Consider the following 17,292-nt stretch of genomic DNA (forward strand, 5'->3'; position numbering starts at 1 on the left):
AACTTATGATAGCTGGAAAGAAATGTGAAACCAGTCATATGGCAGCAAACGGAAGCATATCAACCTAGCCTATCACCTTTTCTACAGTGGTTTATGAAAAGCTGGCCCCATACTGTAACTTGCTAGGATGACATTTGGAGACCCGAGCGATACGCTTCTGTAGCCATCCCCAAATGTGTAAATATTAGCCACTCCCTGTAGCCACCGTCAGTTATACCCACATACTGTACATTTTGCATCCTTCCATTACATCGTTAGTTTACCTTTTTTTCCCTCTGTCACATTTGTGTGGTTGTTCCTGAGGATAGCTAGCAATAGTGGATTATATTAGGCTAATGTATTACAAGTTGGGCAAGAATTTGGGACATGTAGCCAGTTTGAATCATTATGGAATGCAGACCATATGTAGCCTGGCGCAGTTCAAGGCGAATGGACCGTTATCATCAAAGTTACATGATTAGTGAGGATTATTAGGGTAGATTTATAGGACTACTGTTCAACTCCTATTGTACACTTTTCTCACCTTCAAATATTTCAGGCTTGAACAATTGAATTTGGCAACTTTCAGGATAAATCAAACCACTGTATTCTTGATTCACCAATATATTTATTTAGTAAAGGCTCTCCACACCTGTTTTTTATTATTATTCACAGTGGTGTAAAGTACTTAAGTAAAAATACTTTAAGGTACTACTTAAGTCGTTTTTTGGGGGTATCTGTACTTTACTTTACTATTTATATTTTTTACAACTTTTACTTTTACTTCACTACATTCCTAAAGAAAATATTGTACTTTTTACTCCATACATTTTCCCTGACACCGAAAAGTACTCATTACATTTTGAATGAAAGGAAAATGGTCCAATTCACGCACTTATCAACAGAACATCCCTGGTCATCTCTACTGCCTCTGACCTGGGGGACTCACTCAAATTCTTCCTATGTAAATTATGTCTGAGTGTTGGAGTGTGCCCCTGGCTATCTGTAAATAAATAAAAAATGAAAATTGTGCCGTCTGGTTTGCTTAATATAAGGAATTTGAAATGATTTATACTTTTACTTTTACTTTTGATACTTAAGTATATTTGACTAATTCCATTTACTTTTGATACTTAAGTATATTTCAAACCCAATACTTTTAGACTTTTACTTGAGTCATTTTCTATGAAGGTATCTTTACTTTTACTCAAGTATGACAATTTTGTACTTTTTCCACCACTGATTATTCATAAATACTTTCCTAACCCTAAATATTATACAGGATCAGAGTATTTTTAAATCTACCAATTGGTGCTGAAAAGGAGATGAATATGCATGTATTTAGGCCTAGATGGCTTTCTTTCTTTGATCCCTAATATTCTGAACTTTTCTCTCCATATATTCTATTGAGTCTGTCAAGAACATTCTAATTAAAGGTACACCAAATTTAAAGGGATGGCTTTAGCTATATTTACTGAAAACCCTATTGAAGAACTCTACGACAAACTATGTTGGCCAGCAAGTGGGAGGGTTTTCAGCGGTTGAATTAAATGTATTCAGCACGTGCATAAGGTAAGTCTGAATACCAACTACTGAGAAGTTCGTAGGAAAGGTGTGTGTAGGAAAGGCGTACATTTCCTAAGTCTGGATCGGGCCCCAAGTGATTTGCAATAGATTGAGTCCCAATGTGATGTCCTTTCATCACATTTGATACACAAAATGCAAGTGAACCATCAAAAACGTTTATATTTTATTTAGGGATGTGTCTAATGGGGGCTACAATAAACACCTCAGTAAGAGATCTCTACATAGCTAAACCTCAGCTTATACCTTATTAAGCACATTTTGACTAAGGCACTACTCAAAATCCAACAATGTTTTCCTAACAAGGCTAATTTGTTTTACACAATAAGCTGAGAAGCCTAAATCATGACACACAGGCCTAAGCCTCCAGACACCCTAGTCATAGACTGTTCTCTCTGCTACCGCACGGCAAGCGGTACCGGAGTGCCAAGTCTAGGACCAAAAGACTTCTCAACAGCTTCTACCCCCAAGCCATAAGACTCCTGAACAGCTAATCATGGCTATCCGGACTATTTGCACTGCCCCCCCACCCCCACCCCCCACCCCATATTTTTACGCTGCTGCTACTCTGTTAATTATTGATGCATAGTCACTTTAACTCTACCCACATGTACATATTACTTCAACTACCTCAACTAGCCGGTGCCCCCGCACATTGACTCTGCACCGGTACCCCCCTGTATATATAGCCTCCCTACTGTTATTTTATTTGACTTCTGCTCTTTTTTTCTCAACACATTTTTGTTGTTGTTTTATTTTACTTTTTTATTAAAAATAAATGCACTGTTGGTTAAGGGCTGTAAGTAAGCATTTCACTGTAATGTCTGCACCTGTTGTATTCGGCACATGTGGCCAATACAATTTGATTTGATTTGATTTGATTTAGAAATGTCTTTACTGGATTCCTAAAACTTTATCGAAGTGCATCTTCTATCAATATATCAATTATTATTTATGACTACTAATATCAAAATTGCTTCTAAACAAGTGCACTCTATCTGTTTTCGGCTATACGCTTGAACAACTTTGGAGGAGGAATTGTTGCTTATCCTGGAAGTTGTTGGTGTGACTTCCTGTGGAAGTTCCTCTCAATGAGGGGTTTCAGTTCAGCACACATTTCAGTCTAGCGTATATTTCATGAGTAGCGATGTATCCAGCCTGTCTTTTGTCCGAGGAAATCCTTATCAACCTGTTACTACAGTAGGTTTTGTGAAGTGTGAACTGTGTATCATGTGGATCATACACTACCAGGGACAAGACCATGGAATTCCACATTTCCTGTGAATGAGATATGCTGTCATCATGTAGCATTCACACCTGCATAGCCGAGATAAGGAGTGTCAAAAGATGAGCAACAATGCTTTTTAGTCACAGTTGAAGGGTATTTAAACATGATGATATATGGTGCATTTAAGTGAAATACATTGATAACACAATTCATGTCTTCTTACTGTACATTAAACAGAAAAAATACCATGTATGAGTACCATGCGATAATGTGCTCTAGTAGGACATCTCTGCACTTCAAGTGCCATACTTTAAATTCATTAGCCATCTGCAGAGCAAATGCAGTCATTTGTATTTGCACCGCCCACATACCGCACCAAACTGAATTTTTGCGGTGCCTAGTGTGGTGCTCTTTGGCAAAAGGTTGATGCCAACATTGTGCATGGTCAAAAACAAAAATACAGTGTGTAATTTTCCAGTGACATGTTCATACACTCACATACAGTATATTATACACAGCAAGTCAAGGGGGTGGGTTAAAGGGTGGGAAAATGAAGCCAACACAACATACCAACATATTCTAACCTACTACTTCCATTGCCTTAAATTCAGTTAGATTTGTGCAGTGGAGGCTGGAGAGATTGATGACTTCCTGGAAATAAATATCTCTCCAAGTAGCTGGTAGTTTTATTGTAAACACATCAAACACCATCTTCAGTTTAACTCGTTCCCAAAGTCTCTGAGGATGGATGGTATAATAGTAGTAGCAGCAATGGAAGTCCTAGCAGCTAGCAAGCTTTGGCTCTGGCTTGGTTGCCACCAAAGCTATCCTTAAATGGAAGAGAACATCTGAAAAATCATTTTCCTTGATTCCTTAGATGGATATCCTTCCAGCAAGGCACTTGACAGCTTGTCCTCTATTGGTGATGCAACGTATGGGTAATAGCTTTGGGCTCTTTGGTTTTATGTCTGTCTATGCTGTATGGTGCTGTTATATGTGATATGATGAATTCTGAAAATCAGAGGGGCCTTTGTTGCCTTATGTTGTTCAATGCATCTGGTAGAAATAAACTATCAATTTATAATATAAAACCCCCTATGATTCTACCTCCACTGGACTACAGATATTATAAACTATGGATTCTCTGTCTGATAGAAAGGGTCAATAGTAGCCTACTGACTGTACATTATCTGTATAGCATTCCAGACGTGGACGGGATGCAGTTAGCTGGACTGTCCTGTCCCAGAGGGTTCTTTCTCACATTTCGGCTGCTTAAGGGGTGCCTCTGTGTCAGAAGCAGTGGCATGGGAGGACTGAGGAGAAGGCGTGTCAAAGCTCTTCTCCATCCTGCCCCCCTCTCCATACATCCTCTCCTCCCCTGGCCCGGAGGGAGACTCGTGCGTGCGCATGTGCTTGGCCAGGTGGTCGTTGCGCATGAATACGCGGGGGCACATGGTGCAGCTGAACTTCTTGGCGCCGGTGTGCGTCTGCAGGTGTCGCTGAAGTTCGTCGGAGCGTGTGAAGCGCTTGCCGCAGAAGAGCCAATTGCAGACGAAGGGTCGGTCCCCACTGTGCCAGCGTAGGTGGGCCTTCAGGTGGGAGGTCTTGGCGTAGGCCTTGCCGCAGCCCGGGATGTGGCAGTTGTGCATGTGTTTCCTCCGGTCATCGTCAGTGCTCTGGCCCATCTGCTCGGCGTGGACGCAGTTGGGGCACCGGCACACAGACTGGCCCGAGCCCCTGGAGGCAGAGCGGCGCTGGGGCTTGGGCCGGACCGAGGCGGCACCCTCCTGTGGCTCCTCCAGGGAGTACGACTCCGGCTGCAGGAGCTCAGGTCCTCCCAGCGGCTCCATCTTGAAGCTATCCTGGGGGAAGAGGTGAGCGTGAGCTGAGTGTGAGGCTGGGGCCAGCTGGGCTAGCTGGGCAGGAGTACACAGCTGGGGCTCAGAGCCATAAGGCCCCAGGGAGGACTGCAGCCCCATGGAGCTCTGACCAACTGCCTGTAAGCCCACACCCTGGCCCGCCTGCAGGTCCATCCAGCTCCCTGGCCCGGTGTGGAGGTCCCACCACGAGGGAACGTTCATCTCGTCTGAGCTGCCACTAGGGGGTGCTGTCCGTAACCAGGGTTCATAGGGGTGGGCCATGAGACCAGCTGCTGTCTGTGTTGAAGGCTGAGTCTGGTGAGGAGTGAGCGATTGCCGTGTGGGTCCGGGATGTGGTGGGCTGACTGATAACTGGGTAAAGATGTGTAGACTACCACATGGCTGGATGGAGAGCTTGAGGGTCCTATTCACGATTACAGACCTGTTGGCAAAAAACCTTAATGTCAAATTGTAAAATGGTGTAGTAAATTCTTGTAAGATCACTACTGCGTCCAGCCAAATGAATTGAAATACTGTCAGGCTACAATGTAACAAACACAAAACATGCAAACACTTGATCTCAAATCCCCCAACCACATGTAAACCCCCCCCCAAACCCAACAGACACGCTCCCATCTCCAAGACCACCCCACCCCAGTTCTCACGCTGCGTGGCCGAGGAGAGAGCAGACAAGATGGGGGGAAGGAGACGATGGGAAACGTGTCCGGACAGAAACCTGCCAAATGCATCTGATGCCAGGTACTTCCCATGGCGGAGGACAGTCAAAGAGAGAGCTAAAGAAAACAACTTCAGCAGCCCTATGAAGAGGCAGAGGCGGAGTGGAGATAAACACGAAAGGTGGCGGAGGAAGGAGGAGAAGAGCGAGAAAGAGAGAGAGGAGTGTTGACAGGAACAGCCCCGTGCAGAGATAGCGATAAAAGGAAGAAGATCCAGGGAGGTAATGGCTGCGGGCCAAGAGCTGTACGTCTCTGAGGTTTTCGGAGATGAAGCCTAGCAGACAGAAGAACCAGTTTTTTTTATGAATCACACATGATTTACAACAACATCCCTTCAAGGCAACTAACAAAAAAAGAGACGTTGCAATAAAAACGCCCCGCCTCCTACACACTGGCGGCAGGAAGCATCAACAGTTGCTGACTGACGGCTTTCAGGAGCCTGCGAATACAAGTCCAACAATAACACAAGAACAATGACTTTATCCATATAATTATGGCAGCGTGCTCTAAGACAGTCAGCATCTTGTCCCCATTGCACTGCAGTGCGTAAACTCCAATGGACCATAGCAATGCTATAATACACACCCCACAAATGAGGTTGCCTTGGATTTTTGAGAGGTGATGGAATGCACCTGTTAAAATTACATTTTTTGTCAAAAAGCTGTAACCCAATCTACAGGAGATGCTTACTTGGTTCAAAACACGAAAATGATTCAAAAAATGTTCTGGCCCCAAATTATAAATTGCCGTCCACCCCCCAAATGGCATTATATTTACTGCAGGAAACAGTAAAGCAGTCTGGGTCTGAAGAGGTTACTATCTTGTTCGTCTGAAGATCCTAGGTCGTGATACCATATCTGGGAGAGGGAGACAATACGCATTGGCCACCCAGACAATCAAGCTTCAATAGAAGGGTCAAGGTTCAATGGAAGACAAGTCCCTTGTCCACAAAGCCATTAAAGCCAGGCTGAGCAAGCTATTTCCAAAACATACAGAAACTTTGCAAAGATAGCCTACAACTTGTGAGGTTCAGATTCACTCTTATCCCTTCCAGTGCTTGAAATGGAATGAAAAAGGTATCAGTACAAATTTTGAGATACTGGTACTCAATCAATAGAACATTTGGTGTGCGGGTACTCCCTATCAATGAGCACGGGCCCAACTCAAGCGCTGATCCCTTCAATTGATTTTCAATTTGCTGAGACAACAGACAAGGCCTTGAAGACCAACAGGATTACGAGCAATGCTTTGAACTGGTCTTCCCATGGCCCTCTTCAGACACTAGAGAGGAGATGCTCTTGAGTTGGAATTAAATCGTAAAGCGATTAGTTTGGAATTTCAGAATTAGAGGTCTGGTGTTAAAGGTCAAGCTGATTTATTTCACATCGCCCCGGAGCCAGAGCTTCACCGCTGCTCTGTAATTTTGGGGGAATGCGAGTCAGATGCACCGTGGCGTGAAGCGTCCCCCTCTTTCTCTCTCTCTTCCCCCTCCTCTCGTTCGCTCTCTGATATAATAACCCTGTAAACAAATAAGAGTGGCCGATCCTCCTCCATTCACAAAAGTGGCTGGCTGGAACACTCGAGAGTATCCTGAGGGTAACAGCTGGCATGGGGCCCCTGGGGGAGGGGAGTCGGGGAGGAGGAAGGTGCAGGACGACGACAGGGCCGCGTCGTAAAACCTGCCCGACCAAGACCTAACACAGTCCCCGGTTTACTAGTCTGCCAGAGACAGAGGACGCTCTGCCCTACCAAGACCCAGCAAAGCCCCCCTGGTTTACTAGTCTGCCAGAGAGGAGAAGATGCTCCAGGGGAGGAACACATCACGGTAGATGACAAACTGACTTTGGGGTTATTCCATGTTGGTTATCGTTCCGATTCAGCCAGTAAAGGGAAAAGTACAAATACAATGTAATAGCAGAATGAGTTTCCCAATGTTTACTGTCACACCCATTAATAAAAACTGATACTGGACCGGAGCTTGTGGATTCTCCATACCTTTTGTTTTACCATCCAACATGTATTTCTATCAAACACAGACATTTATAATTGTCAGTACAGTATGAAGTATCTGTACTCCTACTTCTAAATATCTGTGTTTGTGTTTGAATGGTGTTTGAGTTGAGAAAATATTGTAGTTTAGTCTAATATGTGATATAACGTCATAGGTTCCAAGACGTTATTGAAGACTAAGATGGAGAAATGTAATTACAGTACAGATGAGGATTGATAGTGAAAGTGACAACAAGCAATCTCATACACATACGGAAATATATTCCCTTCTACTTTGGTGTCCCTGTAGGATAGTGACAGTCATTCAACAACCTTGATTTGTCGTATGTTCATGTGGTTTTACGTCAAATGTTGTAAATGTTATGCATTATGTGTCAACATTTTAGCATATTTGCAAACACTCTCGCACAGACATGAAATTCCAATTAAAATACTCAATCAAAATATGAAGATGGAGTAGAGGAAGTGTCTCAACTAGTGTGTCAATAAATCATCATGACTCATATAGAGACAGGTCTACACAGAGGAGCACAATCCATGTGTTGACAGTTAGAAGTGATATGATACCTCCTGTCTCATTGTATTAGATTACGCAATAAAATTCTAATACACCTTTACATTTCTATGGTTATTGAATGGGAAAACTCACTAGCCACTGTGACAACCGTGAGGCTTAGGGTCCTCTGAGGCATTTTGCCTGTCAACTTTGACATTTAAATGTCATTTAGATAGTCAAGTGCTCTGGTAGGGTTGGCCACCAAATTCCTTTTACAAGTCTCATACACTTCATAACAAATGAGGGTTTCCTTCTTAATCACCTATGTTTGAGGTAAGTTTTTAGCTGTTTAACAATAAGCCCTAAATTGATCTCCAAGGTTGAGCTTACACAAGTAGGCCTAGTAAAGCGATTATTGTGTAGGCCTATCATACATTGATTGATCGGTAGTCTACTCAAACCAACCAGTAGCTATTTTCCATTAACTTGTGCTGAGGAGTATTTTTTTCGTTCGCTCATACAGGAGTAATATAATTTTGTGATTTATATATATATATATATATATATATATATTTTTTTTTTTTTTTTAATTAAATTTCAATTTATCAAAGGGGTGCCAAGGGTTCGAATAAAATTAAGTGGTTGAAGAGCTTTATAATTAAGTGATGAAAATATATTTTTGTCAATCATCATTTATTTGAAAAACACCGTCACTATCATCATTTTTCACAATAAAGAAAGTTAGACTAAATAAATATCCACCCTGTGGAATGGATAAAAATGTCGATCTTTAGAAAAATTATCTTATTACTGCTGTTTTCATTACACATGTCGCAATGATTTATTCAACATTGCTTTTGTCGAGTAAACCTGGGTCAATGGAAACCTGCCTAGACAGTCTACAGGGAGGAGTTTAGAACCTGGCGGAGTGGTGCCATGAAAATAGCCTCTCCCTCAATGTAGAAAAAAACAAAGGAGTTGATCGTGGACTACAGGAGACGGGGCCGCAGTGGAGAGGGTCAAAAGCTTCAAGATCCTTGGCGTGCACATCACTGAGGACCTGAAATGGTCCCACCACACCGACACCGTGGTGAAGAAGGCGCAACAGCGTCTCTACAACCTCAGACGGCTGAAAAAAATTGGCATGGCCCCTAAGATCCTCACAAACTTTTACAGATGCACCATTGAGAGCATTCTGTCGGCTGCATCACCGCTTAGTACGGTTAATGCACCACCCTCAACCGAATCGCTCTCTAGAGGGTGGTGCGGTCAGCACAACACATCACCGGGGCACCCGAGTCACGGTCTGTTCACTCTGCTACCATCTAGCAGACAGAGACAGTACAGGTGCATCAAAGCTGGGACCGAAAGACTGAAAAACAGCTTCTATCTCCAGGCCATCAGACTGTTCAACAGTCATCGCGCAATCTTCTGTAGTAAGAGACAAAGATAGACTCACTCACACTAAACACACACACACACACCTCATACACACGCAGACTCCTGTACTCACAAATAGATTCACACACATGCATACGCCCATACAGCCAACGCTGCTGTCCTGTCTATAGAGACATTAAACACTGGACCGTTTCTTTTATGCTTTTGATCACACTGTGTATTCATATACTGTATTCTTCACATAGCTCATTGTAATATACAGTGCCTTCAGAAAGCATTCATACCCCTTGACTTACTCCACATTTTGTTGTGTTACAGCCTGAATTCAAAATGGATTAAATATATTTTTTTCTCACCCATCTACACATAATCTCCATAATGACAAAGTGAAAACATGTTTTTAGAAATCTTTTATAAATGTATTGAAAATGAAATACAGAAATATCTCATTTACATAAGTATTCACACCCCTGAGTCAATACATGTTATAATCACCTTTGGCAGTGATTCCAGTTGGGAGTCTTTCTGGATAAGTCTCTAAGAGCTTTGCACACCTGGATTGTACAGTAATTTCACATTATTCTTTTTCAAATTCTTCAAGATCTTTCAAGTTGGTTGTTGATCTTTGCTAGACAGACATTTTCAAGTATTGCCATAGATTTTCAAGCCGATTTAAGTCAAAACTGTAATTAAGCCACTCAGGAACATTCAATGTTGTCTTGGTAAGCAACTCCAGTGTATATTTGGCCATGTGTTTTAGGTTATTGTCTTGCTGAAAGGTGAATTTGTCTCTCAGTGTCTAAACCAGGTTTTCCTCAAAGATTTTGCCTGTGCTTAGCTCTTTTCCATTACTTTTTATCCTAAAAACGTCCTTAGTCCTTGCCGATGACAAGCATACCCATAAAATGATGCAGCCACCACCTTGCTTGAAAATATGAAGAGTGGTACTCAGTGATGTGTTGTGTTGGATTTGTCCCAAACATAACACTTTATATTCAGGACATAAAGTTAATTTCTTTGCCACATTTCTTGCAGTTTTACTTTAGTGCCTTTTTGCAAACAGGATGCATGGTTAGTATTTAGTTTAGTATTGTGGAGTAACTACAATGTTGTTGATCCATCCTACATGTTTTCCTATCACAGCCATTAAACTCTGTAACTGTTTTAAAGTCACCATTGGCCTCATGGTGAAATCTCTGAGCGGTTCCCTTCCTCTCTAGCAACTGAGTTAAGAAGGATGCCTGTATCTTTGTAGTGACTGGGTGTATTGATACACCATCCAAAGTGTAATTAATAACTTCACCATGCTCAAAGAGATATTCAATGTCTGCATTTTTTATTTTTACCCATCTACCAATAGGTGCCCTTCTTTGCGAGGCATTGGAAAACCTCCCTGGTCTTTGTGGTTGAATCTGTGTTTGGAATTCACTGCTCGACTGAGGGACCTTAAAGATAATTGTATGTGGGGTACAAAGACGAGGTAGCCATTCAAAATCATTATTGCACACAGAGTGAGTCCATGGAACTTATTATGTGACTTGTTAAGCACATTTTTACCCTGAACTTATTTAGGCTTGCCATAACAAAGGGGTTGAATACTTATTGACTCAAGACATTGCAGCTTTTCATTTTTGATTAATTTGTAAACATTTCTAAAAACATAAATACACTTTGACATTATGGGGTATTGTGTGTAGGCCAGTGACAAAAATCTCAATTTAATCAATTTTAAAGTCAGGCTTTAACACAACAAAATGTGGAAAAAGTCAAGGGGTGTGAATACCTTCTGAAAGCCCTGTATCTACTGCTGTACATTGCATTCATATACTGGATTCTCGACGTAGCTCACTGTAATATATCTACTGCTGTACATATCGTTTTTGGTGTATATACGCATAGATTGCATTTGGACTTCTGATACAGTGTTATTTGGGTTGTCAACTGGATTCATTCTGACATTCGTGATTTCTTGTTTCTTGTTTTTGATTATCATTTGTGTACTTAAAATCATAATGTAGCCTAGGATTATATCATTCCCTTTCACTGAATGGGTTGTTCCCTGCCCCTGTTGATTACAAATTAATTACCAAAGTCCTGAATGTCTTGGATCAATCTGGGTTGAAGAGAATCAGCTTGCACTCATAGGCCTACGCAGGTCTATATGAGGCATGATGTAATGTTGTTTTATTTTTGTCAACTAAAAGTCACCTCTTAATACATTTCAGTCACCATAACATTCATATTGTAGTTTTGTAGTCTACTACAGCATTGGAATATGTTGTATGAGAGAGTGCAAGATAGCCTACTCCCCTATAGGAATTGGTAAAAGATGCACTATAACATATTCTAATGACTGGAATACCATTCATTGTAAAAATAACTTATTATTAAAAAAGTACCTAAAATGCTTTTTTGTTGGTTTTGATTGTTGGTTTTGATGGTGATGATGGTTCACCATCATCCTCAGTGTATTTTTCAACATTGGAAGGCATACAGATCACTGGTTCTAAATGTTTACCTCAATCATAATGAATACCGGGGGCGGCAGGTAGCTTAGTTGTTAAGAGCGTTGTGCCAGTAACCGAAAGGTCGCTGGTTCTAATCCCCGAGCCGACTAGGTGAAAAATCTGTCGTTGTGCCCTCGAGCAAGGCTCTTAACCCTAATTGCTCCTGTAAGTCGCTCTGGATAAGAGCGTCTGCTAAATGACTAAAATGTAAATACCCCTGTGTGGGATAACCAATTTCTAAATCGAGGTCTTTGGGGTGGTGAGAACACATAAAAATACGAGACATTCAACAAACTTTTAGGGCCTATTTACCTCCTGCTTTATATTTCATTTGTGACCAGGAAACATTCCCCTAAATATTAACTCAAACTGAAAAGGAGATTTATTCAAATTTCTACTTTATTCTACTTTATTTTGATCCAAATTTTACTATTTTCAAATATGGTATCAAACCCAATACTTTCCATGAGTGGGGAATGAATTTGAATTAGGCATTTAATAAAATATATATATTTTCATGACTTACATTTGTATGACTTTCATTACAAATTATGAATTGAAATATGTATTTCCAATTCTAAATTAAAATACAAATCGAAGACAATGAATACTGACTTTTTCTTAAAAACAAATAATTTAATATTTCCATTTTTCTTTATTTCAAGTGGTTCTAGTTATTCCAGTTACTGTCCTCTGTTTCATTGTTCATGCAACTATCAATAGGATGTACCCGTCACTTCGATATTGTTCCACTCCACAAGAAATACAATGTAACGGTTACCTCGTTAGTAAACAAGGCGATGCTTATGAAACAAAAACGTTTTTATTGAAACATATATAGCTACCTGTTTATCCAATAGTGCCCGTAGTTCTCTTCCGACGCGATGTAGGAATAGCTTTTTGTAGCCTATTATATTCACTTGTATGAAATTAAATAAATCACCTTGGCAGAAGTCAAGTAAAAGCCTTTGGTAAAAAAATACTTGAATAAAGAAATAGATATCCTCGTATATCATAAAGTTCCCTCCATCTCGAGCGGTACAGGGGAGACAAGACAACGCTTCCACGTACAGGTAAGCATACACTCACTGGTGGCAAAGTTTATAATAGGCTATGGATCTTTCGCAGGCTCCGCCCTCTTTCGGTGTGTGTTTTACCTTTGAAGATACGCTCGCGCGGCTGTAGGTAAGGAAGTGTACATATGCATGGCTCACTTACATTACAACGTTCAGACGCATGAGAAAGTTGACAACTCTTTGAACACTCTTGTTACATCATTTTGGGTTGTCTCAGTGTATAATCCTTGTATTTCAAATGTCTTTAAAGTTTGCCCACTGCGACTTACTCTCAGAAACACTTTATTCAAAGTATTTGACCTGTCAAATAAAAAAATACTATAATGAATTATGTCGCAATGCACTGATGCATTACTAGAAACTGGTCACTTACAATACTTGCTTATTAGATTGCTTGTTAAAAATAATAAATCAATTATAACTGAATAAACTGGGAATCATTAAAAAACATTACAAATCCTGGTTTTGAAGCTGAGTTCACCTATACACGTCACCCATCTTAGTGACCCCATGGTGACACAGTGGCATCTGGTACCATTGCAATAGTCATTATTGTCACTGAACTGGTCACCATGTAGGCTCCTATGTCATCCTATGTAAACTACTGGCAACAGGTCTCTATAGCACAGATTGTATTTCTTCATTGTTATGCATACATAATCTACTGTAACCTTCAGTATCAGTTCAATTCTCAATTGTCAAGAGACCACAATTTACAAAACAGTGTATCATATATTTTCATCTACTGCATGTTACAGGCAGTGTAGGTGCCTTATCAAAGGCACCTACACTGGTCCTCTTACTTTTGCCAAATGAGAGGAAACACTTGTTAACTGCTGTCTGTCATACCAATGAAAATACTGATTATATTGAATCCAATCACATTGTTACATCTCTCCCTAAACATAACATCACCGCTCTTCACAGTTTTATCAGCCTCTTCTTCTAAAGGTTTTATTTTTTCCCTCTCAGTTAATTCCTTTCCTGTCACAGCATGTTGGTGGAGTGACTTCAAATCAACTGACAAACAGAGACCACAGACAGACCGGCGGGAAGTGGTTTACTTACTTACTGCCGTCTTCTTCTCGATCTCTGAAGCAGCAGTTTTTAAAACGCTGAGTTTGTACCAATGATGCATGTACAGTGTGTCTATGGTTTGGACTGCAACATAATAGGATACAGATGTATTTTGTTTTGCATCATATTATGAAATATTGACTCTGATTCACGTTTTCTGTTAAAAAAAAAAAAAAAAAAAACTCTAAGTCCTGATCATAACCATGAATAATACAGGGCCTTCAGAAAGTATTCATACCCCTTAACTTATTCCACCTTTTGTTGTGTTACAGCCTGAATTCAAAATTGATCAAGTTAATGTTTTTTTCACACTCATCTACACAAAACCCCATAATGACAAAGTGAAAACCTGTTTTTAGAAATGTTGCTAATTTATTGAAAATGAAATACAGAAATATCACAGTTACATAAGTTTTCACACCCCTGAGTCAATACATGTTAAACACCTTTGGCAGCGATTACAGCTGTGAGTCTTTCTGGGTAAGTCTCTAAGAGCTTTGCACACCTGTATTGTAATAAAACAATTATTCAAGCTCTGTCAATTTGGTTGTTGATCATTGCTAGACAACCATTTTCAAGTCTTGCCATAGATTTTTCAAGCAGATTGAAGTCAAAACTGTAACTCGACCACTTAGGAACATTCACTGTCTTCTTGGTAAGCAACTCCAGTGTAGATTTGGCTTGTGTTTTAGGTTATTGTCCTGCTGAAAGGTGAATTAATCTCCCAGTGTCTGGTGGAAAGCAGACTGAACCAGGTTTTCCTCTTGCCTGTGCTTAGCTCCATTCTGTTTCTTTGTTATCCTGAAAAACACCCCAGTCCTTAATGATTACAAGCATACCCACTTGAAAATATGGAGAGTGGTACTCAGTAATGTGTTGTATTGGATTTGCCCCAAACATAACACTTTGTATTCAGGACAAAAAGTGAGTTTCTTGCAGTATTACTTTAGTGCCTTGTTGCAAACAGGATGCATGTTTTGGAATATTTGTATTCTGTACAGGCTTCCTTCTTTTCACTCAGTCAATTACTGTAGGTTAGTATTGTGGAGTAACTATAATGTTGTTGATCCATCCTCAATTTTCTCCTATCACAGTCATTAAACTCTCTAATTGTTTAAAGTCACCATAAGGCCTCATGGTGAAATCCCTGAGCGTTTTCCTTCCTCACCGGCAACTGAGTTAGGAAGGTCACCTGTATCTTTGTAGTGAGTGGGTGTATTAATACACCATCCAAAGTGTAATGAATAAATTCACCATACTCAAAGGGATATTCAATGTCTGCTTTTTTTTACCCATCTACCAATAGGTGCCCTTCTTTGTGAAGCAATGGAAAACCTCCCTGGTCTTTGTGGTTGAATCTGTGTTTGAAATTCACTGCTCGACTGAGGGACCTTACAGATAATTGTATGTGTGGGGTACAGAGCTGAGGTAGTCATTCAAAAATCATGTTAAACACTATTATTGCACACAGAGTGAGACACAAAATCTCAATTTAATCCATTTTAAATTCAGGCTGTAACACAACAATGTGGAGAGAGTCAAAGGGTGTGAATACTTTCTGAACGCACTGTATGTGCGTAGCGTGTTTCAATAAAACAGACTGACTGTGTATTGCAACAGAAAACTGTAGCCTACATGCACTGTGCTATAAAAGTGCTTCCTTGATCAGGGATGTATACTTTTCTTCCATACTTACTAGCTTTCCCACCCTGTATTGAAAGTCCACACAGAAATAATTATTTTCAGTAGGGGATTGAGCTTGTGTGCGTTCTCACTAGTGAAATTAATCTGGATATACATGTACACAGAGAGGGATCAAGTTGCTGAATTGGGGACCACACACAATGCCTAAATTATGTTTACCAATGTCTTTCAATAGTCAGGCATATTTCTTTGTGAATCAAATTCTTCCAACTCCAAAAGAGACTGTTTAATAACATTTAATTACAGTGCATTTAAGATTAATTACAAGGGGCTTACAAATTCTCTTAATATTTTTAATCTGTTTAGATGGCATGTTGGACCATTTTCTGTCCGTGGTTGCATTCTTTTAAGTGTGTCTTTCATAAGGTTGTGTGTGTTTATAAATTGTTTGTGTATGTTCGTGGATTTCACCTTCAACCCCTCAAACTGACGTCAAAGACTATTTGATAGGACTTGTACAGAAACTGTAGTATGTTCAGATGTCAAAGGTGGTTTACCTCAAATTCGGTCCACCCTCTTCCAGTCATAGAGCTGCTTGTAGGCCTATACACTGTTCACAGCTGGATTTGAACCTCAAGCAGTTAGTTGGAGATGGTTAAGCCTCCATTTCAGGACGCACCATAATTTTGGACCTTAAATCCTTCAGCTAAAACCTGGGTGCCAAGGACCCACTATAGGCCTCATCCACCCTCACCTCCTCCCTCATGTTGCCCCACACTTCCTATGTGTCAACTCATATAAATCTATTCACACTCTCGGAGGCTTATATAGCTCTCTAGTCCTGAGGCACATTCTGTATAGCTGAATCTCTCTGGTTGAATGCGGCAGAAAAATCCTACAAATCCCTATGAAGTGAATCATCTATCACAGATAGTGAACAAAGTACATTTTCTCACATTGTTGGCCGTTCTCCTTGGATTAAAGCTGTTTTAAGAATGCTTTCATTGAAGTATCCAGAGATAAACAATACAAGGAACTTATATGTTGTGGTTTTCTGTTACACACTTGCCTTCGTCATTCAGTATCATTAAGAGGCTTCTAGATATAATGTTTCTTATTTTTTATAAAAGAAGACAATTATGTTCTTAATCGTACTCATAGTTGATGTGTTCATGTCTATGGTCTACTAGTTTATTTTCGTCTATGTCTTTAGTTTATTTAACCTATATTTGTACAGATTTGTCTCATAGAGATACAAATCTAATTCGCAAGAGAGACCTGTTGTAAATAGCCTAACATTTACTAACCAACCATGAAGCATGTTTTACGTGAGTCCCATGGGAACTACAGTGGTGTCTCAGACAAAGCCTAATATCACCGTTGGAGCCTCCAGAGGGATTGGCCAGGTAAAGCCTCATTTCCCCTCAGAGGGAAAAAAGTCAACTAGAGTAAACATTAAGTGTACAGTAGTAGACTTCCTATATCCTTGTTTACTATTCAAAATCCCATAAGAGGAGGTACCGGCTGCCGGGGTTCTGAGTCTGACTGAGTCATGTTTCTTTTCTTCCCTTCTTCATACAAACACACCTAGACACTCACTCACCACAGCAGCCCCCTCTCCCTCGCTCTCTGCCTCCCCTTTCAACTTCAAACCCAGTCATTTCTGCAAGCTGCTACTTTGATTGTACCAAACA

At 40.4% G+C, this 17,292-nt stretch overlaps 1 protein-coding gene across 1 annotated transcript; it reads right to left on the minus strand.

The window, feature by feature from the left end:
• Positions 1-2,274: 2,274 nt before the first annotated feature.
• Positions 2,275-12,888, minus strand: LOC311130872 (transcription factor Sp6-like). Its single transcript, XM_084163679.1, has 2 exons — positions 12,647-12,888; positions 2,275-5,092 (listed from the first exon to the last, which is right to left on the minus strand). The coding sequence occupies exon 2, from the start codon at positions 4,930-4,932 to the stop codon at positions 4,015-4,017; it is 918 nt and encodes a 305-aa protein (XP_084019805.1). The 5' UTR covers positions 4,933-5,092; positions 12,647-12,888; the 3' UTR covers positions 2,275-4,014.
• Positions 12,889-17,292: the final 4,404 nt, after the last annotated feature.

The sequence above is a fragment of the Coregonus lavaretus genome (genome assembly GCF_964263955.1).
Source record: "Coregonus lavaretus genome assembly, chromosome: 6".
Classification (NCBI taxonomy): Eukaryota; Metazoa; Chordata; class Actinopteri; order Salmoniformes; family Salmonidae; genus Coregonus; species Coregonus lavaretus.

Excerpts from the sequence above, each read along its gene's own strand:
- LOC311130872 (XM_084163679.1), bottom strand. The coding sequence starts at position 4,932 with ATGGCCCACCCCTATGAACCCTGGTTACGGACAGCACCCCCTAGTGGC.